This window comes from Uranotaenia lowii, chromosome 2, assembly GCF_029784155.1.
Source record: "Uranotaenia lowii strain MFRU-FL chromosome 2, ASM2978415v1, whole genome shotgun sequence".
NCBI classification, from domain to species: domain Eukaryota; kingdom Metazoa; phylum Arthropoda; class Insecta; order Diptera; family Culicidae; genus Uranotaenia; species Uranotaenia lowii.
In genome coordinates, this window is record NC_073692.1 from 29939913 (window position 1) to 29967885 (window position 27973).

Genomic DNA, 27973 nt, shown 5'->3' on the forward strand with positions numbered 1-27973 from the left:
TGAAGAAAATGACTACAATGACCAAAATTATCAAAATGCCAAATACATAACTGACAAAATTCATAAAATGAACAACATTGTTAAATCAACAAAAAAAAAAACAATAATAAACAAAATCGCAAAAAAATAAAAAAAAAGAAAAATGTTCCAAAATATTTGAAAAAAAGTCAAGACTAACAAAATTTGTAAAAGAGAAATTTATAAAAATAAAAAAAAACTAGGACATTTTTCCAAAACAAATATTTGAAAAAAAAAACTTCAACACATACATTTATGTCCAAGAGAGACAAAATTTTTAAATATTTACAATATTTCGAAAAATGGTTTCCCATTTCATTAAACTCCAATAAATCAAAATAGTTTGATATAAATTATAAAATAACTATTTTCTCCAGTGCAGCTAACAATCTGTTTCTGAAGGGCTCTCATTTTCAAAACAACAGAACAACAAGACAACTAATGCCAGAAGAAGAGTGCTGGATTTGCTTGTGTGAAGATCAATTTTTAGCAATTCCGGAGGAAAAGTGAATTTTCAGTGAAAAACAGGGCCCCAAACGGGTCAAAACCGATCGCCATGGAGGGAACCGACGTCATGCTGACGATCAACAACTTTTTCGAGAACGAAATGCTGGATGTAAGTAGCGAAAAATGCATTTTTCTTTCGGAACAGCTGCGACTGAAAGTTGGAATGCTCGACCAAATATGTAGTCGCCACATAAGCCCCAGCCCCATTCCGTCGGTGGGCCGCCTCCACAAAATCGATACCATTGCTGTTGTTGACATTGAGCTGGTAGAGTGTTGATGGGAATGTGAAGAAAAAATATACGTACCTACACTATTTATCATTGGAATCTGTAGGTACTATATTAACATTTTTTAAATTTGTAAACTGATAGTTTTTTTTCTTTGCTGTTTGTTGGCTAGGGCCAATCGTAAAGGTTAAAAATCCCTCCATATCAATGCTTATTTAACGGAATATGTCACTAGGTATCTAATTGAATGTTGGATTTTGAAAATAATTCACTTAAGTATTACATTTTTCGATGAAAATCTCAACCTTTTAAAGTAAACCGTATGAGAGCAGATTGGCATTGTTCGACAGTACTCCAACTTTCACTTGTAGTCACATATATGAATCCGTTTTAAGTTTACGATAATAATATTATGCTACCATTTTACTAGTTTGATGTAAGTGACCTGAAAATCAACCAGATCCAAACAAAAAAAAACGAACACGACCAACGGCGCTGCAGCATCAACTTCCTTCCGCCGCCGCCGCTGACGCAATTTCCGAGATCTTCCTTACTACTTCTTGTGTTGCCCATAAAAAAAACCACAATAATTCAAACCAAAAGCAAAGCACCAATAGATCAAAGAATACTTGCTCTTAAACACAAAAATCTGCTACAGCTACTACCACTTCATAAATAGAAGGCATTGAATATCTCGAACCGAAGAAGCGAAAGCGATGAGTACCTCTTCCATCTTCTAATAATACCTACTACTACTACCGTTATTTCGTTAATACAACAATCGCCTATTTATTCAACACCACCAGTTTCGTTCTTTTGAGTAACCGTGTAACTTCCAACAAACCTCCCGCCCACTCGCTAGATCGCCAATCTGAACCGTTTTTCGCCCATTGTTTAGTCACTGTCATTCTACCTTTGTTGTACCATACCTATATCCGTTTTGTTATTTGAACCCGCCCATGTCGTTTTAACTTTTTGAGTAGATTGTGTCCAGTTTCACTCATCTTCGTTCCGTTGTGAAGCTATCAACCATAATTCCGATAAAAAAACCAAAAAGGTTCATACATTCCCCGCCCCTTTTCCTGTTGTCCCCACGTGTTCTATATGTGTTTTTGCGTAGCAACGCTCCCCGAACAATGAACTATTAACCGTTACTTGCAAATTACAGGGGAGCAGTGGCTTAGAATGTCCCGATCTAGATTTCATTTACGCCGACACCGATGTTCACGCGAACGAAATCGCCGAACTGTACAGCTACACCGAACAGGCCGAATTCCAATACAATGTCAAGGTAGCAATTTACTTACATTAATAACTTTTGAAAAAAAAAACTAATGTTTTACATCATCCGCAGGCCTTCGAGGACCAGATGGAGTACTACAACCTGCCCCCGAGCTGGCAGAAGCTAACGGAGGCGGAACAGCGTGGCATCATCCTGAAGCTGCTGGACCAGCTGGACATGTGCAAGAAAAGTTTGCGCATGAAGGCGGCCCGCTGCATCTTGTACCTGGCGCAGGGCTGCTGGGCCGAGGTCCAGTGCGACCAGGAACAGCAAACCATTGCCCGGCGGAACGTTATGCTGCTCTACGATGCCGGCGTGTTCGGCGCCTTTGTGGAACTGTTGAACCTGGAAATCGAGTAAGTCGGATGGCTGTTGGTTATTACCAAAAATGTGACCTACTTAATTCATTTTATTTTCCATTTCAGCAACTCATCAACTGCAAGCATTGCCATTCGCAAGGTGGCCGTTTCGTTGGCCGATTCCGTTGACTTACGAGTTATTCTTTCGGTGCTGTACATCATAACGGAAGTGATGCGAGTGGAGAAAGACAGCGCCAATGGCGAATACGCTCATCTGGTGGCCAACTTTACCAATGAAATCAGTAAGTCTCTCACTAAGTCATAAGTAATGCAAATCTTAAACTAGCTTTCATTTCAAAAGTTGTTGAGATATTCCATCGTCATGAGGCGTGAAGCTGTGACTGTGAAGCTTTTTGGTCCGTCCAACTCAATTGACTGTTCCTCAAATGGGTTCCTGTGAAAGAAACTCTTAAGACTCACTGTCTGTACATCCCCACAGCGTGTGATGTGCGTCAGCGTTACAGCATTTAAAAAATAAGCTCGGTATTTTAAATAAATTCTACTACCATCTGTGCGGGTATATCGGCGCTATCTTCTGAAAATACTCACCGTTACTTTATTTTTCATTGTCGGTATTTCCATCCGTATACCCGTGATGCCTCCGTCGATCAATATTCTGTAAAGAGAGTAATTTAAATGATTTCTTTAGGTAGTGCAGCATTCTATCATCATACAGAATCATACCGTTCAGCATTAAGCCCTTACGCACACCACGGTGCCCCCCTGGACCGTTATTATAAAAAAAGTGACCATCAAAACCAAGTATACTGCCCCTATTCGCATATGAGTCCCATGTGCATTTTCATCGTTTTTGAGTTATCGATGGAATGGAAAACGCTTCTTTGTGCTCCAATTTATCTATAAAACAAGTTTTTGTTCGAAGTTTGTTCCCAAAATTTCGAAAAAAATATGACCCCTGATGTGTCCCATGTGAAAAATATTCGCATATGAGTCCCATGACCGAAATTAAGCGCCAGAGCTTACAATTGAAGGAAAGGATGGATAGAAAATGAATTAAATCAATAATTTAATGCTTAAAACATTAATTTACATAAAAATTTAACGTATAGTATCGAAATGATTCTGAAGAAATTTGGTTCTTAGTCACAAAAAACATCAATAGGGTAAAATACCTAGATTTCGACAGTTTTTGCTCGTTTGTCAGAAAAACCATGTCAATATATTAATTGACTCAAGTTTTTCATCTCAAAAATGATTGGTTCTATGAATCAGACTTTTTTCTTCATTCTCTACCTTTTTTGTTGATCGAAAGTTTAAAGAAAAAGTTTTTATTATCCTTTTACTAAAACCTTTCGATGATCTAGTTTTCGACATTCAATTTTAGTTTTCGACACAAAAAGTTTTAGTTTTCGACAAGAACATTTTCACCTCCTTTGTTAGCACAGGAATATGAAATTTTGCATATTGGATTGCTTGTCTACTTCACGGCGTTTTTTACACCATGGAAACAGTATAAACATACCAAGGAAGATGGGTGTCGAAAAATAGATTATAAGGTGAATTTTCAGCGCTTGTTTTCGACAGCTCAAAAAACAGTTGAAATTTCTTGAAATGTTAGCAAAAATGTGAAATAAATTACCGAAAAGATTGATTTCAGAACCTTATCTATCCATTGATTCCTTTTATGTTGCTTTCAATCGAATAAAAGGGGAGTTTTTTCATAATTTAAAATCATTTTTATTTGGTCGATAGCATTGAATTTCACAGGTGATTTAGAATGTAACTTTTCAATTATTGATTTACTACTATTAAACAACAAATTTATAAAAAATTTTATATTCAACGTATACTAAACTGGGAGAACAAAAATAGAAAAATATGAACATAGATAGCTTGAGCCACCAAATCGAAAGATAAGCCTTTCATTAAAAATTTGTCGAAAACTAGCTCCTGTCGAAATCTAGAGTATCTACCCTAAGTAACTGGTAAACAAAAAAATTTTTTTTGACAAAAATCAACCGATGAACAAAGCTTAATAGATAAATCTTTGGTCAGGATGGTTCCTTTATGGGTAATTTCGACGATCTAATGTGTGATCGGGTGGGCGGTACTTGAAGTGTTGTTTCGGTAATAAATAACAAACTTTTTTCAATACTTTTTTCTATACGCGCACAACAATATCAATACCACTGTTTTCGTTTATTACCTAGGAAGATGTTCCCGGGAGAAATCTCCTTCTTTGTCTTGAATCCAGCAAACTTTTGGTCGTTGTTATCTACGTATCCGTAACACACTTTGAATTAAATGATGAAGATGTATGATAAATTTCCAGAAATTTCGCAAGAATGAAAACAAAGTTTTGGAAAAACACTGGAAAACACATCCCACTTGGTGAATAAACCTTGATTGAAATCAGTTTGGAATCAAGATCTTTCGAGACTTTCTTCTGTCATCAAAAGGAATGGTAAACAAATAAAAAAAAATATGTTAGAAAAGTACTTGCCACTTGCCGATAACTTTAGCACCAGAGACTCATTTGAGAATAATCTCTGTTCGAGGGTTAAGAATATTCGCATATGAGTCACATGAGTGTTTTATTGAAATTTCTCCGTAATTATTTGTTAGTATTAGCGCATAAGTAAACAGAAGTATTCTTTGAAGTGTTTTCTATCCGAAGTATTGATAGGTTTTGCCAACAAATGATTTATACGATTGTTTTTATGAAAACAAGTTTCAAACTTTACAAGCGTTTTTCTCGGTTTGCAGTTTTTACACATGGGACTCATATGCGAATAGGGGCAGTATAGGGCTCGATTCCTTAGGTAATTCTACACCTCTGGGCAAATTTTAAAAAAAAAATCCCTAGTCGAATTTTCGAGAAATCTTGATTTGAAGTTTTAGGTCAAAAAAAAACAATATAATCATAATTCGAAGTACTTAATATCGCCAAGATACCTCCAAAAGGTCCAACAAGTTTTCCGAGATGTTTTCAACCGGAAGGTACATGTTGCCGTTGCTACAATTGTAATTATTTACATCTGACTTAACTCACTAAACAGGCTTAAGTATTTTGTTTATACGGTTTAATGGTTTTAGTTTAACTTAAGTGTTACTTTCTTTGGAACGAGAAATAAAGAGTGATTTTCTATTCAGTTATGGTGATTTTTAACGTAAAATAAACGTTAATGTTATAGACTAATAGTAAGATTCTTACTGTAAGAAGCTAATCCTCACATATATGTTTACTGTTATAATCAATCAATGCACTTATCAAGCGATCATTGTAAATGTGCGATGATTTCGGCGCTTTGTACCTCTGCCAAAATCTTTGTACCTCGTCGAAATCACAATGAACAGACTCAGAGGCCTGCTCATTGTGCAATCCAAGTCCTCTACCTGTTTCATTGCAGAACTCACTAACGTGGTATTTAGCAATGTGGTACTTAGACGTAGACGGCAGTTGCAGCTTTTCCCAGCTATTTGTGAAGGCAACAATTGACTCTTCAAAATCATGTTCCAGATTAAACGAATAGCATTTCGTGTACATGGTTTTGAAGTTATTCAGAACCTGAAAATCGTAACATTATTAAGATTTGTTTATCATTTGTTTAGTAGCATAACTTGCCATGACGTAATCTGAAAGCTCAGGATTGTCTGCCAAACAGTTGGCAGCGTCTACAAGCGCGTGGCAGGCTCTTCCAGTGAACCCGTACACAGCAAAAATTATTTACTGTAGAATTACAGCAAATATCCTGTAACAAAAAGGAGCAGGACATTTACCGTAATTTTACAGGTCGTGAAAAAATTACACGACATTTATTTTTACGTTTGCATATTTTTTTACAGGCTGCTTTAAAATTACAGGCTTGTAATTTGATGCTGGGTACGCGGTACAGGGTTGTAGTTTCTACCTAATTTTCAAATATATTATTATATTAATGAATGAAATGAAACATAATGAATGTTAAAACGCAGCGATTTTTCAATGCTATACTTAGCTATTTTATTATTCAATAATCAAACATCCTTTTCCTCTAACTAAACACGGTTGGCAATACAATCTTTTTCAAAACGACAGGCGTTGCTAAAACCGTCCGGCGACAAACCTTTCCTCGATGGCTGTCAATTTGATCAACGACTGGAACATAACCCGAGGGGCAATTCCCTCCGGTGAATATATTGGTGGATTTCCGTGGGAATATCCAAAAACTTTATTGGATTTCAGCTCTTGGATTTCTGAAACAAAAGATTTGTAAACTTAGAATCTTCACAGAAACTATGAAAATTATGGTAGCATACCTACTTTTGAAAGTTTCCCGAAAACCTATAAAAATTCAGCAACTAATTAACGTTGTTGGTGATGTCGCTTTTTGGCGGATGGCCCTCGATTGCTTGGTTACATCTTTGAATACCATCCAGATATTTGCAACACTTTCAGAACCTTGTTAGGGCTTTCTGAACATCTTAAGAAATTTTAAACTGAAATTTAATAAATATAGTTAATGAAAAATATGTTGACGTTTTATTTAGGAATGTAATCACTCACTTTTCGGCTTCAACGACATGGGGAAGAATCTGAGCTGCTGCAAGCCGTGCAAATCGGAACCGGGTGCAGCGATGACTGCATAGCCGGTATAATATTGCTCATGTAGGATGATACAAAACCGCTCATAGTCGGAATACTTTTCGATGATACTTCCAGGTCCGAGCCGAGAAGTTCAGTTCCAGTAAAATCTGGTTGAACAATTGGAGCTTGTAGAGCGACCGTACACATGCTTTGGGGTGGGTGGGAGTTGATCTTCCAGTATGTCCTGTAGGAGTAAAAAATAAAAACTATTGTGCATCATGAAAAACAATTTTGAAGTCCATCTAATAAAATACAAATGAATTACCTTATCTGGATCTGATTGCTTGAAAACTCTGATACTTGAGCTAAGTAAAGTTTAACCTAGCCTTTCCCGATGGCCTCTTTGAAGAAGCTACATTACTGTCCAGTTGCCTTAAATCGAAAATGAAGATGTTAGAATATTTTACCATTAGGATATTTTAGAAAAAATAACGAATGTTTATGTTGTCAATTGAATAACACATCGTATGGTTAATAATTTTTTTTCTGTTCTCCCATATCCTTAATTTCAACTAACGTAATCTTTAAAAGTGTTAATGCCTAGTAAACTTTTGTAAATTTTAATAGCTCCTTGCAGTTCTCGTTATTTTTTTTAAATCGTTAATTTAGTTTAGAAAAATGAATAAATATAAAAGTAAAAATAAGAATTCAAAGTAAGAAAAGTATGGAAATTAATCAGTTAACCTAACATTATTTGAAACAAATTCATTACATTTAAAATGACGAACTAAAACATAGTTTAGTATAAATGGAAAACAAGCATCATTTCAGGCGGATTTAAAATTCGAAGAAAAAGTTAATGCAAAATAGTATTAAATTAATGATAATATACATACCGTTTGCTAAACAAAGATGGCTTGCATCAGCTTCAGTCCCAAATGCTGAATTTGTTTTTGGAAAACCGATTTACTCGTCGCTAGGAATAACCTCAAAACTGGTCAGTAGAGGCTCATTTTTATTACGAACGATTTGATCCATATATTCCCTGGTGCTCAAGTACGGGGAATTTTCATGCCGCTACGCCCAATTCTTTAAGAAACTCTGAAACAAAAATAAAGATTATACATACACTTCACTCCAATAAAATCCATTAAAACTTACGTCTGAACCATGTGAAAATTCTGAAGGCTTCGTTTCAAGTAGTGCCTCCCTCCAGCAAGCCTGTCCCAGCAAAGCTTATAATATGATCCTTTTTTTTAGCGGTTTTTGCTCCGATCTTGAAATAATTTCCGTTCCAGTCAAAATTCAGAAGACAAAACAGTCAAAGGTCGAAATAAAACTGATTTTTATGAAATATAACTTGAGACACAGGAACTTTAATAATTCTTCCCAATGTCATTGTTGTAGGTACACATTAATCTATTAATTTCCTCAAGACTTCATAGTTCCTAAAATTAAATGTTAAAAAAAATTATTATGCCAGTTGCATTAACATTATACAGCAGCCACAATTTGGAGTCTGCATTTTAGAGAATAATTTTTAATTAGAGAGCTAAGTTTTTATAAGTTTCTCCTGTTTCCTTAGATAGAATCTGTCAAAAAAATAATCAATTGATAAAAATAAAAGTTTTTACGTACATACTTTCACACCTTCCGACAAGGGTAAGAAATTCCTTGCAAGCCAACCGTGATGGATTTCTTTACGATCAGAAATTTCCCCTTATCAAATGGCGCAACATTCCACCGGGAGCATATGAATCCGTACTTCCGTAACTTCCGATGGGGCGACGACATTGTTACGACGGAAAAAGCTGTCATCAGCTAACCATTGCTGGCGCAAAACAACAATACTGGCGACACGGGATTCCTGTTTACCTGCCTGCGAAACAGTGAGGTTCGATCAGATTCTTAAAATCAGACTCAACTCTTAATCAGACCTTCAATTAAATATGTTATAACTTACCTCTTGCCTCAGACCACTTGTTGCCTTCGTTTTGCAAGTTCCTTTGATTTGCATTACCATTTGCCGACTTGTTGTCATCTTCCCTCCAGCGTTGGTTTCACTAATTCCAATCGCTTTCTTCAATTTTTTGATAACTTGCACAATTTTCTCAGGCTGCAACAGGGCAATAAAAAAAATCATTCGCAAAACGAAACAAACAGGTTAAAATTTATATTTTTGCTCACCGCACTTGCATTTTTTCAACCCGAAAAGATAAACAAAGCGATCGAGTGTCGGTTTCAGACGGGTTTGAGTCCACGCTTACAGTGAATACTAAATTTAGTAGCAAATGGGTTATACTCGAATTGAGCAAAGAATTGACAAGACGAAATTAGAAAGATGCTTATTCGATTTAAAAAAAATTAAATAAGTAATCTTTTATTTCTGCTAAGTTGGACTCAAACATTTGGTGTAGCCACAATCGCTCGAATTTTACAGTCCTGAAATTCAAAATCAACCTGTAAAGAAGACTCTCACTTAAAAATAAATGCTCTGAGCTATAAAACTACAGTACATGTCCTGCTCCTTTTTGTTACAGGACATTTGCTGTAATATTAAATGACTTAACATTTACTTTTAAACCAATCAAGTAAGAATAACGTGATTTCGAAATTACAGGTTGTATCATTTTAAAGGTAACCATTTTCAATGACACGTAATAGTCCATATTTTTTTCTGTGTACGTCATCTGTTGATGCCTCACCTGCGCTTGGTTCACCCACAAGCAGGCTTGAAAATTTTCATTCATTCATATGGACGGCGAAAGTTATTTTGGATCACTATACCCAAGAAAATATGATCAGTCATGGGTCATGTCATGACAGAAATATTCCTATCATGTGAATGAAAATACCATTCATATTCACGTGAGGTAAATAAATGTCACGCATGAGCAGAGTGAGCAATGAATGAAATTTGGGAACCAAATCGAATCTTTGAAAAAGGCGCAGCAAACACTTATCTCTATTTTCATTTTTTTTTTAAATACTATTGCTAGTTAGCGTTTGTCATACTACGCATATTAAAAATTAGTTTGCCAAACGAAGCAGCCAAAAATTACACTGGTGATCTATGTCATGACCAGTTTTAACCATCATGTCATGACTGAAATATTGGAGATCTCAATGATCAATGACATAATGGAAAAATCTTTCTTTACCAAAATAATCATTCATAGCATGCTTTCATTTCGAAAAAATCCTAAACTAACGACATGAGAGGAAAAAAATGGGTCACTAGTCGCAATTTTTGGTTCGTGACTATTGCATAATCCCGTCCCTGCCCACAAGTCTACTCAGTCTGGCGCCTTCTTTTCGACGGACTTGAAAATCGTATTAACGAGTCCAAGCGTGATGTGTAGTGGCGCTCGAATACTTTTCACCATACCTAGATAATGAACAGATTGCATAACACAAACTATGTTCTAAATAAAATCCTAGGGTGAAGGGCCTATGTACATGAAATTTGGCATATTCCTCAAATCCATTGGGAAAGCATTTTTTTACCAATTTTTCACCAGGGTCTAAATATTAACATGTTTTTGTCTCATTAGGCACGTTGTTTTAATCAAAATATTGAAGATTTCAGTTTTTTAAGTAAATATGGGCCCAATTTCATGTAAATACATAGGCCAAAATAAGATCCCTTTACCCTACTTACCCAAGGTTTTCCTCATGCTCAGAATGTGCACGCCTTTGACCTTAAACAAAACATCTGCTTGAAGATTCTGGAACGGTTCTGGACGACCGGATGCTTTCTTGAAAACAGACTGTGTTCCGTTCTGGTTTCGAACGCATATAGTCAGCAATAGCCGCATCCACAGAACTCGACGAAGGATCTTCTTTTTTCAAATTTGACGCTCGGGTGGATTGAGTGCAACGGTGGCATTTTCCTCTTCCATATTCGCTGTAGCAAGTATTGCAAATGACCACCGCTTGGCACCGACCAATGTCTTCAGTGCCTGGTGTGGATCTGTGTCTTCCGAACTTGGGCTTTTTGGATTCGATACCAGGAAGATTGGTTCTGCAATCATATGTAGTGGCAGCGACGCAAATTTCACACTTGCATATACCCTGGAATCGCGTGATAATTGAATTTTCGAGCTTGTAATTATGAATCCTGGGGACCCTAGTAGGTACCTCCCTTGCTGTACTCTCCACACGCCACGCGACATTTTGTGCAGATGACAGACGGATACAGGTTTTTTTTCCAGCTTCGAAACTTTGCAGAAATTTTCGGACAACAGTTTTTGTACTTTCACTTATCGGTCGAAGTGGCGTTGTCCTTGAAAGACAAAGTACGCACACCAATTTTCTGTTTTTTTCGTGACGATCCATTTTGAAGGAATAACTCTAGCGTAACATTTAAAAAGGGCGAAACTAGCAGTAAGCTCGAAACGAGAAAATCACGTTGGAAATTTCGGAACATCTAATCAAATCCTATTTAAAAAATTGACCACTTTTTGTTCAACAAAATCAAAAAAAGTTAATTATATTCACTTATTGTTCGTTGGTTATCAAAATCTTTAACTTTTTTCACTAAATTTCCGAGATTTTCGAGTTTCGCCTTTTTATGTTTTCGATTTCAGTTACGCCTGCAAGTTTCGCCCAATTGATCGGCCGTTTTTGTTTTGGTTTTGAAGTTACGCCCATAGAGTATTTCCTGAGACAGATCGTGGTAGGGTAGCATTTTGTTTTTGTTTTGAAAAATGTTAACATCTACTGGTCGCCATTTTGAACTTGGGAGATTAGCACTGTTAAATTATTTCTTCAAAACATATAATTTATTCAAATTAACATCACATAACATCAACATTACCTTCAAAGTATGTCATGCCTACAATTTTTTAATTTAGGCTAGTTTAAAAAATCAAGAATTTTGCATAACCATTAATATTGCACTGCTAATTTGGTTTCGTTACTATCGCACCATTGAACATGCGTAGTGTTGTTGTTATTTTTACCCTACCACCAGATGCCGAAAATTATAAACATGAGAAATCAGCTGTTTTGTTGACAAGTCGGGAAATACCTTATTGGTCTCACACGCAAAAACTAATTACGCCGTTTTGTCACACACGGTCAACTCAGTTACGCCTATTGACCCTACACGAATAGAAAAATAAACCCCATTTTGAATAGGCGTAACTTCACATTCCAACGAAAATGCATCAACATGAATTTTCGCCCATTTTAATTTTATCAATTTTTTGAAAGTTTTAAGCGATTTTAAGATGAAACCGCGTTTATTAGGTAAAGTGCAACTGCGTAAATCCGGAATGACCGTTAACTCGATTTGTTTACATTTGGCAGTTTCGCCCTTTTTAAATGTTACGCTAGAACTGCACTCACGAGATTATCTTCTTCTTCTTCTTCTCTTTAATTTGAGCTGTGTAAAGCTCAGATTGGGCTAGCTGCTGTGACTATATGCCCCACGAGATTATCACAAGAAAAAATACAACTTTATCGTAACCACGTGCTCAATGTCTGTCAACGTTGCTGGAGCTTAATGATTAGGGATATTTTTAAATGTCAAAGCCTACTATGCCCGTTGATTTTTTTTTCAGTTGGTCGTCAATAAAACAAAGTACACACTCATCTGGCGCAACCCCTTATAATGTAGTTTTGACCCGTTATCGGAAAAGACTGGGTTAACTCCTTTTTCATGTAAAGGCCTTGTACCCTTTATAGTGTACACAGCTTGTACGTCAAACAGAGGTGAAAATTAGTAATGTAAACATGTAAAATCTACACATTATTTTGGAAGCCCGCTCTGCATGGCGATGTCAGCCCTTTGATGTTAGCCCTTTAAAGTGTCAGAAGGATGGAAAGAAAATAATAAAAATAAAACTGATTTTGAATTTCTTTATTCATGCTAGTCATTTATTTATTTTCATGCTGGTGTTATAAAATATAGGATTTAGCGATTCCATTTCAACAAATCACATTTAAACTCAAACACAACTTTTAAACTTATTGCTTAATCCACAATGCAAACCGTATATACCATCACTCTCGGATAGAATGACAAGTTAGAAGACTACCCTTTATTTAGTAAGCCAGCTTTTCTAAATAATGTGTAAAATTGACTCGATGAAACGACACTTTTTTTGACAGATCTCGGCTGTTCGCAATAATGGGTCAATTTTACAAGTTTAAGGTGTTGCGCCAAATGAGTGTGTAAGCTAAAAATATTTAGCCGATCGTTTTTTCCTCTGTATTAATTATTACAAATTAAACCGTACAAACAACATACTTAAGCCTGTTTAGTGAGTTAAGTCAGTTGTAAATAATTACAATTGTAGCAACGGCAACATGTACCTTCCGGTTGAAAACATCTCGGAAAACTGGTTGGACCTTTTTGGAGGTATCGCGATATTAAGTACTTCGAATTATGATTATTCTTGGTTTTTTTACCTAAAAACTTCAAATCAAGATTTCTCGAAAATTCGACTAGGGATTTTTTTAAAAATTTGCCAAGAGGTGTATCGAGCCCTATACTTGGTTTTGATGGTCACTTTTTTATAATAACGGTCCAGGGTGGCACCGTGCACACCTCACTTGCCTTGCTCCATGTGCTGAGGGTTCTTGAACCTGTCTTAGCAGTTGTGACTTCTATGTTAACAGGTTTGTTAATGATTACTTTACCTTCAAGACAGCTCATTGCACTTGGGCCTGGTTTTTGGTGATCCTGTCCCACGTAATCAACAAGAGCAATAACAACACCAAAAAGGAACTTTGAGGTTGTAACAACTTAGATTAGTTCGGACGAAGAAGAGTGCAATGGACCGCAAGGGACAACACACGCGGACCTGTAACGGATAATGTTCGAAGCATGAATTATCTATACTTGACCAGACCGTCACCAAAATAAGATGCCAACTCTAAAGAACTTTTTGGAAGAACAGAACTCAGAACTGCAATTGGGCACTTTATAACGACTTTACTATATAAAGCTTAAGGCTAAAAATTATTCTTTGTCTACCACAAAAAATTGGGTAAATATTTTACTAATCAAATGCTTATCTCGTTTCAGCTTACCCCATCGGTGATGAGCTGCTATCAGTGAAGTTGCTCGGTATGATCACGAAATTTTGCAGCGGTTCTGCACCGCACTTTCCCATGAAGAAAGTTTTGCTGCTGCTCTGGAAAGTGTCGCTCGTATCGCTGGGTGGAATGGACACATTGCGAAATTTGAAAGGTAACCACGTTTAACAATAATATGCTCTCCGCTGTTGTCATCCAATGGTGTCTTTTTAATCGCGTTTAGATAAATATCGCACCGCTGCTGGCCTCTCGTCCATTCGCGAGGACACCCTCGAGGTGTCGAAGGTCATGCGGGCCAGTTCACCACCCATCACAGCGCCCTCGAACGATGACAATCCGAACCCGAAGCGGAGCAAACCTTTCCGAAGAGTATGTACGAACACTACTAGTCAGTTGCAAGAGGTAGTAAAGCTTTCTTGAGTATTTTTTTTCTTCTTGATCCCCACTCTTTTCTCGATACTACTATATTCCAAATTTTCTTCAACTCTTTTCCCGATAATTTTTTTTTTCTCTTACGAAAGCAGTATAAACTTTTGCTCACCCTTTCTTATTCCGATTTTTCAAGTATAATCAAATTTCAAGCCAACCATATTTCGAGTTTTGTTTTTTTTTCTTTTTAACATACAGAAAAATAAAGCGCGAACAATAAGCAGTTTTAACATCTTCCACAGAGACAGATTGACCCAATTAAGTCAATACATCCGGACAACAACAGCGAACAGAAACTCTCTCTCTTCTTTGTTTCTCCGCCATATGCTTCTCAAATGATGATCATCCGTTACGTTTTGATTTTCTCGATTGTTATAAGTTTGTTTTGTTTTTGATTTTGAACTGTATTTTTCCGTTTCTTTTACGGTTTACTTGCCCCATCACAGAAACTCAGGAGAGCCTTTTTGCTACCTTTTTGTATAAAGCGGTGTAATTATATTTGAGATAAAAAAAAACAAGAACGAATAAATCACTAGTTATAATTTTGTTGTATATGTAGCTGCCATCTAATTAGTCTATCTATATATATGCATATGCCTGCGCTATTCGTTTCTGTAAATAGATGTAACTGTAAACTGTTCGATAACTTGCATTTCAATCAACCGTCACGTGTAAGGGTAAAAATCATACATTCATATTTCATCAGTAGCATTGCTATTTCAAACATATTCTGACTATTAATCTTTCTTATTGGTCATACTTTCTCGTAGTTTTCGATAGTTTTACGCTCTCCTATAAAAATGTAATTTTCTTTCATTCAATGTTTCTATCTTATACACACTTTCATAATCGATATATCTACTGTCATGGATTATTTTCATACATTCCGAATATGTTGTTTTTTGTTTTTAGTCTTTGTTCTTATGCGGCAATTTTTCTTATCCTTTTTTTTAAACTCATCATATTCAACTAAAGCAAAAAGCATTAGTTAGTTTTGATTGTGTTTGCTGTTCACTGTTGATGGACTCTGTTATCTGTAAACCAAAACACTGATTTACTGATCTAGGAATTGTAGCTTCACAACAAACATCCAAGTAGGAAGGTTGCTACTTTAATTAACTGAACCACGCGTTAGTTGTACTGAAAGTAGCCAGAGAGTATCACGTGTGCAATAAAACGCTTAATCGTTGTCGTTTTGTGCTACATCAGTTTATCAGTGCTACTATTATACCTAATCATCACACAATCACTACGAGTCTTAACATACCAACATAAAACATGTTTAGCTCGCGTATATACCACACATAAAACAATGCCAAAATTTTCATGGCACTTTGAGAGTTAATTTCACAAATTGTGAGTTCAACTATTGGATAAATGAACAACAAAATATACAATAAAATATATGTAAACTACAAACACTTTTCGATAACACCTTTAAACCGAAGTGGTCCCAACATACTTCCTTGTGGCACACCACTATTGACCGAGAATTCACCCAAGTTCACAAACTATCAAAGCTTTTCTTCACCAGTTTTTTAAGTTCTGAATAAAAACAGTCCAAGAAGGTTTTAAACAACAAGACCAATCGTACTTTCATCTTCAAACAATTCTCCATCGATTTCACCATGTTACACACACTTGTTGTGTCGCGTTTTTGATTTATCGCCAAAATAAAAAAAAAATCACGTTTATTTTCATGGGAATTGTTAACCAGGCTTAAGGGAGAAAGCATCAATTTACATCTTAGCAAGATGATTCTTTCGTAGTTGTCGGGCTGTTAGAATCGGCCTAAAGTTGCGTAAAGGGATCTCCTTTCACCTCTGCAGGGTAGTTTATCAAGGGAATCAGCTTCGAAGCCTTTTGTTACACTCGTGGAGTTCATGTTCATCATCAACATCGGTCATGTGCATCTAAATGTATTAGTATTCCAAAATTTTAGAAGAAAATATTACTGTGTAATTGTCGTACTGCTCAAAATAAATCATCAATCGTCAATTTTTTTCAACACAAATAAAAACTGCACATGTTCACTAACACTCTAAACGAACGAACGCAAAATATCCCATACTTAGTAGCATGATAGACTTTCATCACCATTCCACATGCTTTTGTCCAAACACTGTCTGCTCATACAAGTTAGTTGTATAAATAAGTTCGTTGAAAATGTTTATCATTCGTTGTTATATTGTTGTTACACAGAAACATTTTTATTAAAAAAATGTTGAAATCGTTGAAAAATCGTTCTTATCAACCAAGAAAAAACACAACAGAGATCCCACCATGTATGGGATTCTTTTTTTTTAAATCTTACCATGATTAACCACAGTTATGAATTTCATGAACACGAACCTCACCTCGACTGTCCCGGATATATATTACAACTAATCGAACGCCCAAATTACTGAAAGTAGAGTCTGATCAAGCAAACCTCACTGGATGAGCAGGAACAGCTGGGACTGGAGATGGAATCGGCAGCCGCTTCCGAAAATGAGGAGGAATTGTCCGAATTCTTTCGGCAGTACGAAGATCCCGTGAATGGGGCTAATGGGGCCCCTGCCAATCCCGACAATCCCTCAGAAAATTGTAAGTTTCTACAGATTTTTAATAAGTTCATCAGAATCACTTATTTACCTCTATATGGTTTTGCAGCCGCGGAAAATACTCCTCCCGCCGAGCAGCAGGAACCTGCACCGGAACCGGAGCTGACCAACAAACTACCATGGGCGCCGAAAATCCGGCGGAAAGATATCGATGTATTTCTGAACGCTTCACGCAGCAAGTTCATCGGTTTCATACTGAAGGATGATCACCAAACACTGGCCGGACTGCCACAGCCAATCCAGGAAGGTTTCCATACTCTCAAAAAGGTAACTGCTCTATAATTTTGGTGGTTTAGTCTATGTTTAACATCGGAAATTCCCCCAGCACATGTACGTAAGTCTGGCAGACGTTCAGATCAAGAAGGAAGAGGACATAACTCGCAATCCAATTTCGACGTCGGAGGGCGAGATTTGTCAAACGCCAACCGAAATACTCTACCAAGCAATACTGCCAAATCTGCCCCAGTATATGATATCGCTGTTGAAGATCCTCCTGGCGGCTGCGCCGACCTCAAAAGCAAAAACCGAAAGTATCAACATTATGGCCGATGTTCTTCCGGAGGATATGCCGTAAGTATACCTGCTCTGGATCGAACCCGTTCTACCATGAACATTCTATTTATTCCAAACAGCATGACCGTGACCCAATCGACCAAACTTGGCATGGACGTCAGTCGGCACAAGGAAATCATCGTGAAAGCCGTTTCGGCCATTTTACTGCTGTATCTGAAGCATTTCAAGATCAACCACATATACCAGTTCGAGTTCATGTCCCAACATTTGGTGTTTGCGAACTGCATTCCCTTGGTGTTAAAATTCTTCAACCAGAACATTATGAGCTACGTAGGTTCGAAAAACGCCATCCCCATCATGGACTTCCCGTCCTGCGTCATCGGAGAGCAACCGGAACTTACGTCCGAATCTCTCATCATCGGCGATTCTGCGCCCTATTCGTGGAGAAACGTGTTCTCGTGCATAAATCTGCTACGAATTCTGAATAAGCTGACCAAGTGGAAGCACTCCCGCATCATGATGCTCGTAGTATTCAAATCTTCACCGATTCTCAAACGGACGCTTAAAGTACGACATGCCCTAATGCAGCTGTACGTTTTGAAGCTGTTAAAAATGCAAACCAAATATCTCGGCCGACAGTGGCGCAAGTCTAACATGAAAACCATCAGCGCGATCTACGCCAAGGTGCGGCATCGCCTCAACGACGATTGGGCCTACGGAAACGATCTGGACGCCCGGCCTTGGGATTTCCAGGCTGAGGAATGCGCTCTCCGAAACTGTGTCGACAGGTTCAATAACCGTAGATATCTGCAGGTCAGCCAACCCGACTTTATCGCCAACGAATTCGACGATCCGATCGAGGGCGATACAGTGAACGGCGTGGTCGTAGGAGGAGGTGGTGGTGGAAGTATTGGCAACGGAACCAACGGCAATGGGCGCAAATTTGACGAGGTCGAACTAAGCGAAGAGTTTAAGCAGAACTACGAGCTATGGTTGCAGCAGGAGGTGTTCAATAACAATATCGATTGGGATGCACTGCTTTCGAGTGAAGATTTCGTGTAAGCATGATAACCCACGACACGTTACGGTGAATGCTATTGATTTGTGTATTTTATAGGATAATATTGACAGATGTTTGCAAGTTAAAGTAACACAATTTTATGAAGAACAAAATACATATTGAGAAAAAAATGGACTATTTTTTTAATGATCCGAAAGCTATAAAAGGTACAGTTAGTTATCAAAATAAGGCAACTTTTGTATCCACCAAAAATCGATTGGTAGTTCCGTTTACATGATTTTTGAAAACTGCGGTGTAACACTTGAGAAACTTTGTCCCAATGTTGAGCTGTGCTACGAAGAGGTCAAAATTATCGGTTTAAAATAGATGGATACATCACATGATGGAAGAAAGCAAAAAGGAATTGAAAACGTGAACTTAAGATTTTTTTCGTGTGTGTTCTTGTTAGCCTCATTTCCGAAAACCGTGCCAATTGGAAAAAAACGTGCTATTAACAATAACATGACACGTGAGGAAAGAATGTTGGAGGGGAGACCTTATATTATTATCTATAGATGTGAGATGTGAAGCGTGAAGAGAGAGACATGGATAATAAAACGAAAGACATGAGAAGTGAGCAATGGGACGTGAGCGAATAAAGTGAGACGTAAGGAGTGAGAAGGTAGAATTTTAAGGCTTAAACTGAAGTTCATGTTATATAAAGTTGAAATCGTCGTTTAAAATGAAATTAAAATTAATGTTATTTAATTGATTGGCTTTATCGGTGAAAATTGATGTCCTTTTTAGCAGGGACATCTTAAGATAATGAAATTTTATAGATGGATAGAAAGTTAGAAGAAATGAAGGATGGTGAAAGTGAGCGGGTAGAATTTATTTACAAGCATTATCATCACGTATCGAATCATTGTTCAGCATGCTATGAAGTGGTAGAGTAGATACAGATAGAGTTGCATCTACCACCACACATGAGTAGGCCAAGCGTGGTTCGCCCACAAGAGGAAATCTTGCAGCGCGAACCCATCTATCGATGTGTAACCTTCTCAGTTTGTTATCATCGCGTTCGTTACAACCGGGGTTTGGTTGCGAAACGGTACGGTTGATAGTCTGATAGTGGATTGTATACCGTTTGGCATAAAGCCGTTTGGCATAATGCCGTTTGACATAAAAGCCGTTTGGCATAATGGTCATTTAGCATAATGGTCGTTTGGCATAAAATAAAAGGGAATCCATTTACTTTTGGCTTGTTTGAATGGTTTTAATAAAAGGTTACTAAATAAATAAAGACGAAACGCAATTGACTAATAATAACCTAATTAATAGCTAAATAAATATTTTAACTAAACTAATTAATAAATTACAAAGAGAGATAATAAATAAATAATGAAAAAATAAATAAATATGGAACAAAATGAAAAACAAAACAAGCTTACTAATCTAATTGAATAAATTAATACAAAACAAAAAAACTAATAATTGAAAAACTAAATAAACTATGTACATCATTTATTTTTGCTACCTAAATTTGCAGCAATGGCAGCGAGGAAATCACTTTCCGACATTTCCTCTAATTTGCAGACAATTCTGAAAATGGAAGCATCATTCTGGGCTGCAGCACTCCGACAATTTGTTGGGATTGATTGGTGGGCGGAAATCTGAGCCCTAGTGTATTTCTCCTAAGTTTTCAGCTCTTGGAGCAATTTCACCAACCCTGACCGCCGCCCAACGATCGCGTTCCACCTGCTTTGCCAACCCTCAATTTGGTTCGTTGTGCGAGGTACGTTGTTTTTAATGTTGTCGTACACCGACCACAACTCTGGTGGATAGAGAGGTGCCACTAATCGGCTTCGACCAGCCGGTCCGCGACGTTTTCCGAGCACATAAATCTCCCCAACGTACTCGTAAAATTTACGCAGCTCTGCAGGGCCGTCATTTTGTAGGCTCTCGAAGGCTTCCGGAATTTTTTGCGCAGGCAAAAAAAGCCAAAGCCTAGATCTTTTTAAAGGAGTCATAGATCCTGCGGTCAGCCATGTAAGCCGTAGCTATTCCCTCCGTCTGCAAAAATTTCCACCAGTTTTGAGAGAGGTGAAAATAGCATCCCTTGTGCACCGCCTGAGGGAACTCCGAATTGCATGCGTTGATCAGGGCTTTTTCAAAATCGGTCAAGGTCAAGGAAGGATTTAAATCCAGCTCCAATTCCTCCGCAGCATCCACTATTGTAGACAAAACCTTCCGATACAGGTTTTCGCACTTAGAGCTTATAAGCACGAAAACCTGAGGGAAGATTTTGTCGTGGTTTGGCGCACAGCTCCCATGAATCGTAAAAAGCTGGCGGAAAAAGCCCGGAACGCTGTCAAAAGTTCCATCCATGACGAGATACTTGGACTCCGTCAGCCTTTTCAGACCTTCATTCGTCCCAAAAATCAGGGCCTTTTGCTCCTCGAACCGCAGATCTTTGATCATGAACCTGTCGCCATCGTCCGTAAACTTTAGGAGCACCGGAACAACAAACTCCTTCAGGCTCTCAGGTTCACGGATCTGTGTATCCGGCCGTGCTTTGCGGACACGCTGGATTATCTTCCGTTGTGCATTCAACAACATCCGTTGATGCACTTCGATCGGCGTTGCGGCGGATACTGAACGCAGTACCTTGACCGGAATTGACGAATCTTCGGTCGCCCGCCGTTTTATGGCCGATCGATAGCGCATTTCCAATACATGGATTGGATCACTTTCGTGACTATGGGCACCAATCGAAACCAGCTTGTGGTTGATTCCATCCCGCTGCGTAACCGCCCGCGCACCACAACGTTTTCCACCACTACCGTGGCTCCTTCCTCGACACCCCCAGTAATAAGTGGAATCAACCTATGAAAACACAGTAGAATTTCAATTTTCTTACGAAATTTTCGTCTTGAATATTGGGACTAGCGCATACAAAGAATAACAATGCACAAACCTTAACATGCAGAAAGACGTACACCCAATATTTTCGGAATTAATCCACCATCTCACGCTAAACCTTTCTCCGGAGCTCGAGGTAATCCTAGGAAGACGAGGCCGTTCAAGAATCATAGATCAAAACTACGAAAAAGCCTCCTCACGCTTCGCGTTCGAACTAAAAGTATGTATGGGCTAGGGGATTGTTCCTAGCTTTGGGTAAACCTAGAAACACGGGAACTTCCTAGGGCTCGAGGTAATCCTAGAAAGACGAGGCCGTTCAAATATCATGGATCAAAACTACGAAAAAGCCTCCTCACGCTCCGCGTTCGAACTAAAAGTATGTATGGTCCTTACGCTTCGCGTTGCGTACCGGGCTAGGGGATTGTCCCTAGCTTTGGGTAAACCTAGAAACACGGGACCTTCCTAGGGCTCGAGGTAATCCTAGGAAGACGAGGCTGTTCATGTTCAAATTCTGGACACAGACAGATTTCACGCATCTTCCTCTATCGAAAGATAATAAACTGGATTCTTTTTTTAACTCTTTATTGTATAACACTTTTTAAATGAGAATTGCAGTTATTGATTCAGTGAAATAAAAAAGTTTTAATTCGAATTACAAAACTTAACAGGTTTGAAGTCGTTATTTTAAGTATTATAAAAGTTATGGTAGTTGAAAAATAATTTTTGAAACTCTTCGTTCATCTCAATACGATCTTGCTTATTTCTTCAAAAAATTGTTAAAAGGGAACAGGAAGGTGTTTGTAATTGTTTGAAATTCGAAAAATTAGTTAGAATTTGCAAATCTTAAAAATTAACAGCGATTTTCCAAAAACTACTTTTCCAAAAAAATAAATAAATTTGATTTTTGCAATTTTTTTGCATACTTTGTTCGATATCTCACACATACATTAAAGCATCGTCATAAAATACCATGGACTAATTCCTTTTAATTTCTAGAATATTTTCTGTGAAAAAATCACTCAGAAATATCCACGCGTTTTCGAAATATTTGGATTTTGATTAGTGTTGTTTTAAAACAATATTTTGCATTAAAGGGTTAAGCGATTGTTGTGTTCGTGCAAAAAAAGAAATCGTTCAAAAAAAGTTCACTGTGAGTCATACCAACACATATTTCTTTTTACGCATGCAAGGTAGTAAAATTTTTTGTGTACTCACGGGTTTGCGGTTTTGGTAAAACAGATAGCCGCGATATACCAGCATATCGTTCCCCTTACTGCTGCTAATGGTTTCCACAGGAAACTCCGTTTCGGATGCATCAAACCCTAGAAATTCCGGTTCTTCTTCCGATGACGCAAACTGACGGTTCGAATTGTTCATTTTCTTTCTTTTTCCGAATCAAAATGTTCGAGTAATGATGAAAACACAATTGCACGTGGTACCAATTCGTCAATATTAAGTCTGTTCAATGAAGTTGGGTCGAAATAGATCGAAACATGTTGAAGTGGATTGACAGTTGATCAGCCGTCTTTTTCCAAGTGACTTCGATCGATTCCTTCCGGGTCGAAACAAATCCTCTTGCCAAGCTGGATCGGTTTTTACTAGTTTTGATCTGCTTCATTTCGACCAAATTGAAATCGATTGGCTCATTGAACAACTACCACTTGACAGAAACCAGTAGAAACCAATTTCTACCTACGTTTGAACGAAGCTATTATCGCTGTGTCAAACTGTCAAAGTTATTGCAGTACTAGAACCAAAGTACACTGAAAATTAAATATGTCATTTGAAGTACATAGGGTTACCAATCTTCTAAATAATAAATTTATGTAAAATTTTTGGTGATATTAAATTGATTTGAAAAATAAAATTAAATTTATATATACATATATTGTTCTAAATTTCTTAAATACTTATAATAATAAAATAAAACTCGTTAAATGAAAAAACAAACTTATAATAGATTATTGTCTACTTTTTTTTTGTTATTTTATGAAATTTTATGCCAAATGACCATTATGCCAAATGGCTATTACGCCAAATGGCCATTATGCCAAACGACCATTATGCCAAATGATTTTATGCCAAACGACTTTTATGCCAAACGGCATTATGCCAAATGACTTTATGCCAAACGGCGTAGGACCTGATAGTGAACTACCACCGATGCTGTCGTGTTCATTTTGATTTTTTTTAGCTAAAGTATTTTAATTTTATGAATAGATTAATCACCGTAAGAGCACCTGCAACGGTTCAGGTCTAAATATTGGTTTTAGGTATACCAGTTTTAGCAAAATTTTAAATTTTGGAATCAGCTAAAACACGCGCTCCCCACCGGTGTGATAGCAAATTTAAAACGGGTACAGTTTTATTGCAGACACTCAATAATTGAGATGAAAAAACTCATTTTAATTGAAAAATTGCTAAGTTTTGAGTTTTACACCGTCATTATTCTACCAGGATTTCAATATCTTAAAGTCTTTTTAATGAAGTTTGTTCGAAATAAGTAGAAATGGATTGACGATTGAATACCTTTCTTTTTCCAATTGACTTCGACCGATTTCTTCCAGGCCGTAACGAAACCCTCTGTCGAGCTGGATCGGTTTTGACTATTTTGACTAGTTTCAACTTGCTTCATTGACAACGACCTGACTAGTTTCGACCAAAACATTGACTCATTCACGCAGCGAAAAGTAGTGCCTTTGAGATAAAAAAAATACATCTTTGATTCAAAAACCTCATGTACATTGAAACAAAATCCATTTTCCTTAATTCAAGTAAATTTTAAATTGAACCGAATTTTTATTTCATTAAACCAATGTTCCAGATTTTTGAATCAAAAGATTTAAATTAAATTCAAGAAATTTTTTTTCGACTCTGAATCAATGTAAAAATTCATTGATTTAGATGAATTTTCTTTTGAATCAAAGTATTTTTTCGTCAAACAGTCGACACATCTTCATAAGCTTCTGTTTAGTGAACGGGTCGGGCAAGAAGTTTTTCCGACAACCAGTCAGACCATTTCATCTCATACCGCGCAACAGTCAGACAGCACCGGAATCACAAGATCCGGCGTAGGAAAGTCTTGACAACTAGAGGCCAAACGATAGTGGACTCCTAGGTAGGTCTATCAAAATCAATTTAATTTTATAAACCGTCAACCTAACAAGCTTTTTTAGGGCAACCATTCATCCAACTAATCGCTTCCGATCCGGTCCAAGGATCCATCTGGCGTCAAAACCCTTCATGAATTGTTCGAAAGGAACTGTCCGCCAACAAACATCGTTCGGTAAGTACTTTCCATTCATGCAATAAATAATTTTAATTTATTTTATTGTTACATATTTGTGTACATTTTGTTCTCCTCTTTATTTACAGATGTGCCGGTTAAAAACTCTGGAAAAATCGACTGTGTGAACATGAACTTACAAATAAATAAATGTTTTTAAACCATAAGTTATTTCTTTTTATTTCCAATTGGACGAAAATAAATATATATGTAGTACTAGAATTTTTAGAAACAAAACATAGAATTGAAGAACAAATGCTTTAAAATTGAAACCCAAATAACGTTGGAATAAACGCAAATTTCATAAAATTAAACGAAAAGGCTTTTGAATCAAAAGCATTATGTTATTTGGAACAAAGAAAAAGTTTTGATTCAAAGGAAAGCATTTCTTTGAAACAAAAGAAAATGCATTTGAATCAAAGGAATTTTTGTTTGTCCCAAAATCAAAGGAAAAAATCCTTTGTTTTTGCGGCACTTTCCTTTGAAACTAATTTCTATTTTTCTGCGTGTTGAACAACTACCAGTTGGCAGAAACCAGTTGAAACCGATTTTTATCTATGATCGAACAAAGCTTTAAAAGCCGAAATGACTATGCGCAGCGAGAAAAATAAAGCTTAAATGAAACAAAAAAAAAACATTTTTCTTTTAAAAATTGACTCATTTTGGGGTGCTGATTCCAAATATTAATTTAGTTTACCAGTTCTTGTTTATAGGTAAAAATTCATAAAACATATTTGTGCTTTTGTTTGGGCAAACTAAACAGATTGGCAAACATGCTCCTTTCAAGAATTCTTAAGTAAAATTTTCATGATTATCAGTAGTTTGTAATGTAGCAGACGGCTTTTTTTTTACCAGAAATTGAAAGGAATTTTTTCTAAGAATCATGTCAGTTTAGTCAATGTTATCGAACAAAATATCATATTTTACGGTTTTTATGTTAAAACCGTGAAATATGATATATTGCTCGTGTAAATAGATTATAAATATTGTTAACAACTTTTGACAAAAATCGGTCATAACACTGATATTCAAAATTTTTAAAAAATTTTTAAAGTTTATTGTTGTTTTGCGTTAATTTCATAAGGATGCTTCTGTTATTTTCCTTTTCTTATTCATATAATGTTTGAACTCGAGAAACGCTGACTGGGCTCACTAATTCGTTGAGGCCAAAAGCTATTTATTAAAATATAAAGTCAAGAATAGTGTGACATTTTTTATACTTGATACGGTTTTTGTTAACATGTTTTCTCAATTTGTGTTACGTATTGACCGGTTTTGGCGGGAAAAAACATTCAAATAATTTCTCAAAAAGAAACAATTATTACACCCAATGCTACCCAAACATGTGTGAAAGTAATCATCATTGGCTAAAATTTTCTCACCGTGAACCCCAAACATCTAAATCGGTCTGTCGTATACGTCGTATATTTTGAAATGCTGTTCCAAATTTGCCTGAATTTGGAACAAAGGCGTATAACTGTTGGGAATTTTGAAATCGATAACTGTGCTAAAACAGCAATTTACGCCACCGGTGCCGGGCGGACTGTTTTAGCGTGGTCGAAAACCGTGTTTTGCATCTATAGAGCGTAGAGCGTAGAGAGCGCCTACGTGAAAATCTAGGTGAATTTAACGTTTTTATTTCGGCTGAGTGTACCGTTGGGACAGCCCTAATGTATGTTTTTTTATTTAATTTATCGCACTCAGCCGAAATAAAAACGTTAAATTCACCTAGATTTTCACGTAGGCGCTCTCTACGTGAATTTTTGCTCGACTTACGTGAATCACTTAGAAGCTAATACAAATTCACTTGATCCGTACGTGAAATTCATATGGCTGATCGCTGTCAAAACGAAGACACATTCGATTTACGTGAAAATCGAGTGATCCGCCAAGCACAAAGGGATTTGGTGCATTCTATGTGACGTTCACGTAGCTCTGGATAACTTATTCACATAAAATCTATGTGACAGAATACACTACTCAAGATGGCGCGGATCCAACAGTTGGTGCTATCAGAAAGACAAATTCTAGGTGATGGAGAAGCTGATTTTTCGTAAGAAGTTAAAATTAAGTTGTGAATTCGTTATTTATATTTTTTGTTATTTTTCAGAATTCGGGATTGGGGCAGCTAGGACGACCAGGCAATTGTTATGGAGGCCACCCAAATGCCGTCTTCGATGCGATATAATATGTAAGGTATGTGAAAAAAAGGTTCCCAAAGTTTCAATTAAAAATAAAAAGTGCATCATGTATTAGAAAAATTAAATGTCCTGCAAAATCAACACATTTTTTGTTTACAAGATCCGAAAAAACCAACTACGTTTATATTTCAATAAAAGCTACGTGAATCGCATGTAGCAGAACGCATCCCTTTTCACATTCGACCTATGTTATTTTCACATACAACTCATATGAAAATTACGTGAATTCCGCTTGCTGCGCCAGCTCCGTTTGCTACCTGAAATTCACGTAGGTTTCACGTGATTTTCATGGTGGCAAAAATCCATGTACATTTTCACGTAGCGTTCATGTGAAGAATTTTTTCGGTGCGCCTTATCGATGAAAGTGTGTAACGGCCCGTAGTAGGCAAAGTGGTAATATCCGTACACTCAGGCAAATTTTTATTATAATTTTCATAAGATGCGTCTTATGAACCGCTTTTTAGAGTGTAAAATTGATTTTCATAAGAGTCTTATGAAATTCTTCCAATTAAGTTCCAAGTAAGTTCTTATGAAAAATAGAAGAAGTGGCATTGTGGAAAAATAACGAACACATTCATTCTATCAGTCATTATTTTTCATCGTCATACGAGGCATCAAACAGATAGTGAAGCGCATTATAGTTTATCCTTAAAGTTAAGTGATTATTTTATTCTAAATGGTAAGTTTATTTTTGGAAATGTAGTCATTATTTGTAAACTCATACACATTATTTTTTGTTTACTTTTCAGCATATTGATTGGAAAAAAGTAAAATCTCAAAGGACCCGATGCGACAGAATAAATTTGTTAGAACCTGGTGTTTGTGTGCTGCTGTGAGTGATAATGATGTAACAAATTAGCTAGAAAATAAATAAAATGTTTTTAACATCAATTATCTTTAGTTATTCTCATCAAACATGACATTTTCTGTTTCCATAAGACCCTCTTATGAAAAGCGAAAACCTCTCAACGAAGTAGGCGTTCATTTGAAGAATTCTTTCGCGTCATAAGACAATCTTATAAATTTCAATGATTTCTTTTATGGCGCCAGT

General features: G+C 36.8%; 1 protein-coding gene and 2 long non-coding RNA genes across 6 annotated transcripts; 1 reads left to right on the top strand and 2 right to left on the bottom strand.

Moving 5' to 3' along the window:
• Positions 1-454: 454 nt before the first annotated feature.
• On the top strand, positions 455-18601 carry LOC129745140 (striatin-interacting protein 1 homolog). 4 transcript variants are annotated; one of them, XM_055738049.1, is made up of 11 exons: positions 478-634; positions 1183-1472; positions 1921-2043; positions 2107-2390; positions 2460-2635; positions 13958-14122; positions 14192-14370; positions 16812-16983; positions 17050-17267; positions 17326-17570; positions 17633-18601. In XM_055738049.1, exons 4-11 carry the CDS (start codon positions 2122-2124, stop codon positions 18573-18575), a joined length of 2367 nt encoding a protein of 788 aa, XP_055594024.1. In that variant the 5' UTR covers positions 478-634; positions 1183-1472; positions 1921-2043; positions 2107-2121; the 3' UTR covers positions 18576-18601. The 4 variants fall into 4 exon arrangements, with proteins under 4 accessions (XP_055594021.1, XP_055594022.1, XP_055594024.1 ...); XM_055738046.1 differs by lacking the exon at positions 1183-1472 and having other exon boundaries at positions 455-634; XM_055738047.1 differs by lacking the exon at positions 1183-1472 and having other exon boundaries at positions 455-634; positions 14192-14337.
• On the bottom strand, positions 6455-7097 carry LOC129745142 (uncharacterized). The gene is made up of 3 exons (XR_008737087.1): positions 6901-7097; positions 6658-6833; positions 6455-6590 (listed from the first exon to the last, which is right to left on the bottom strand). It is a non-coding gene; the product is annotated as an uncharacterized LOC129745142 (long non-coding RNA).
• Positions 7246-8356, bottom strand: LOC129745141 (uncharacterized). Its single transcript, XR_008737086.1, has 3 exons — positions 8083-8356; positions 7818-8022; positions 7246-7353 (listed from the first exon to the last, which is right to left on the bottom strand). It is a non-coding gene; the product is annotated as an uncharacterized LOC129745141 (long non-coding RNA).
• Positions 18602-27973: the final 9372 nt, after the last annotated feature.

Coding starts and splice junctions, on each gene's coding strand:
- LOC129745140 (XM_055738046.1), top strand. CDS start 575: ATGGAGGGAACCGACGTCATGCTGACGATCAACAACTTTTTCGAGAAC. Junction 2,044..2,106: donor AATTCCAATACAATGTCAAG/GTAGCAATTTAC, acceptor CATCATCCGCAG/GCCTTCGAGGACCAGATGGA. Junction 17,571..17,632: donor GTTCTTCCGGAGGATATGCC/GTAAGTATACCT, acceptor TATTCCAAACAG/CATGACCGTGACCCAATCGA.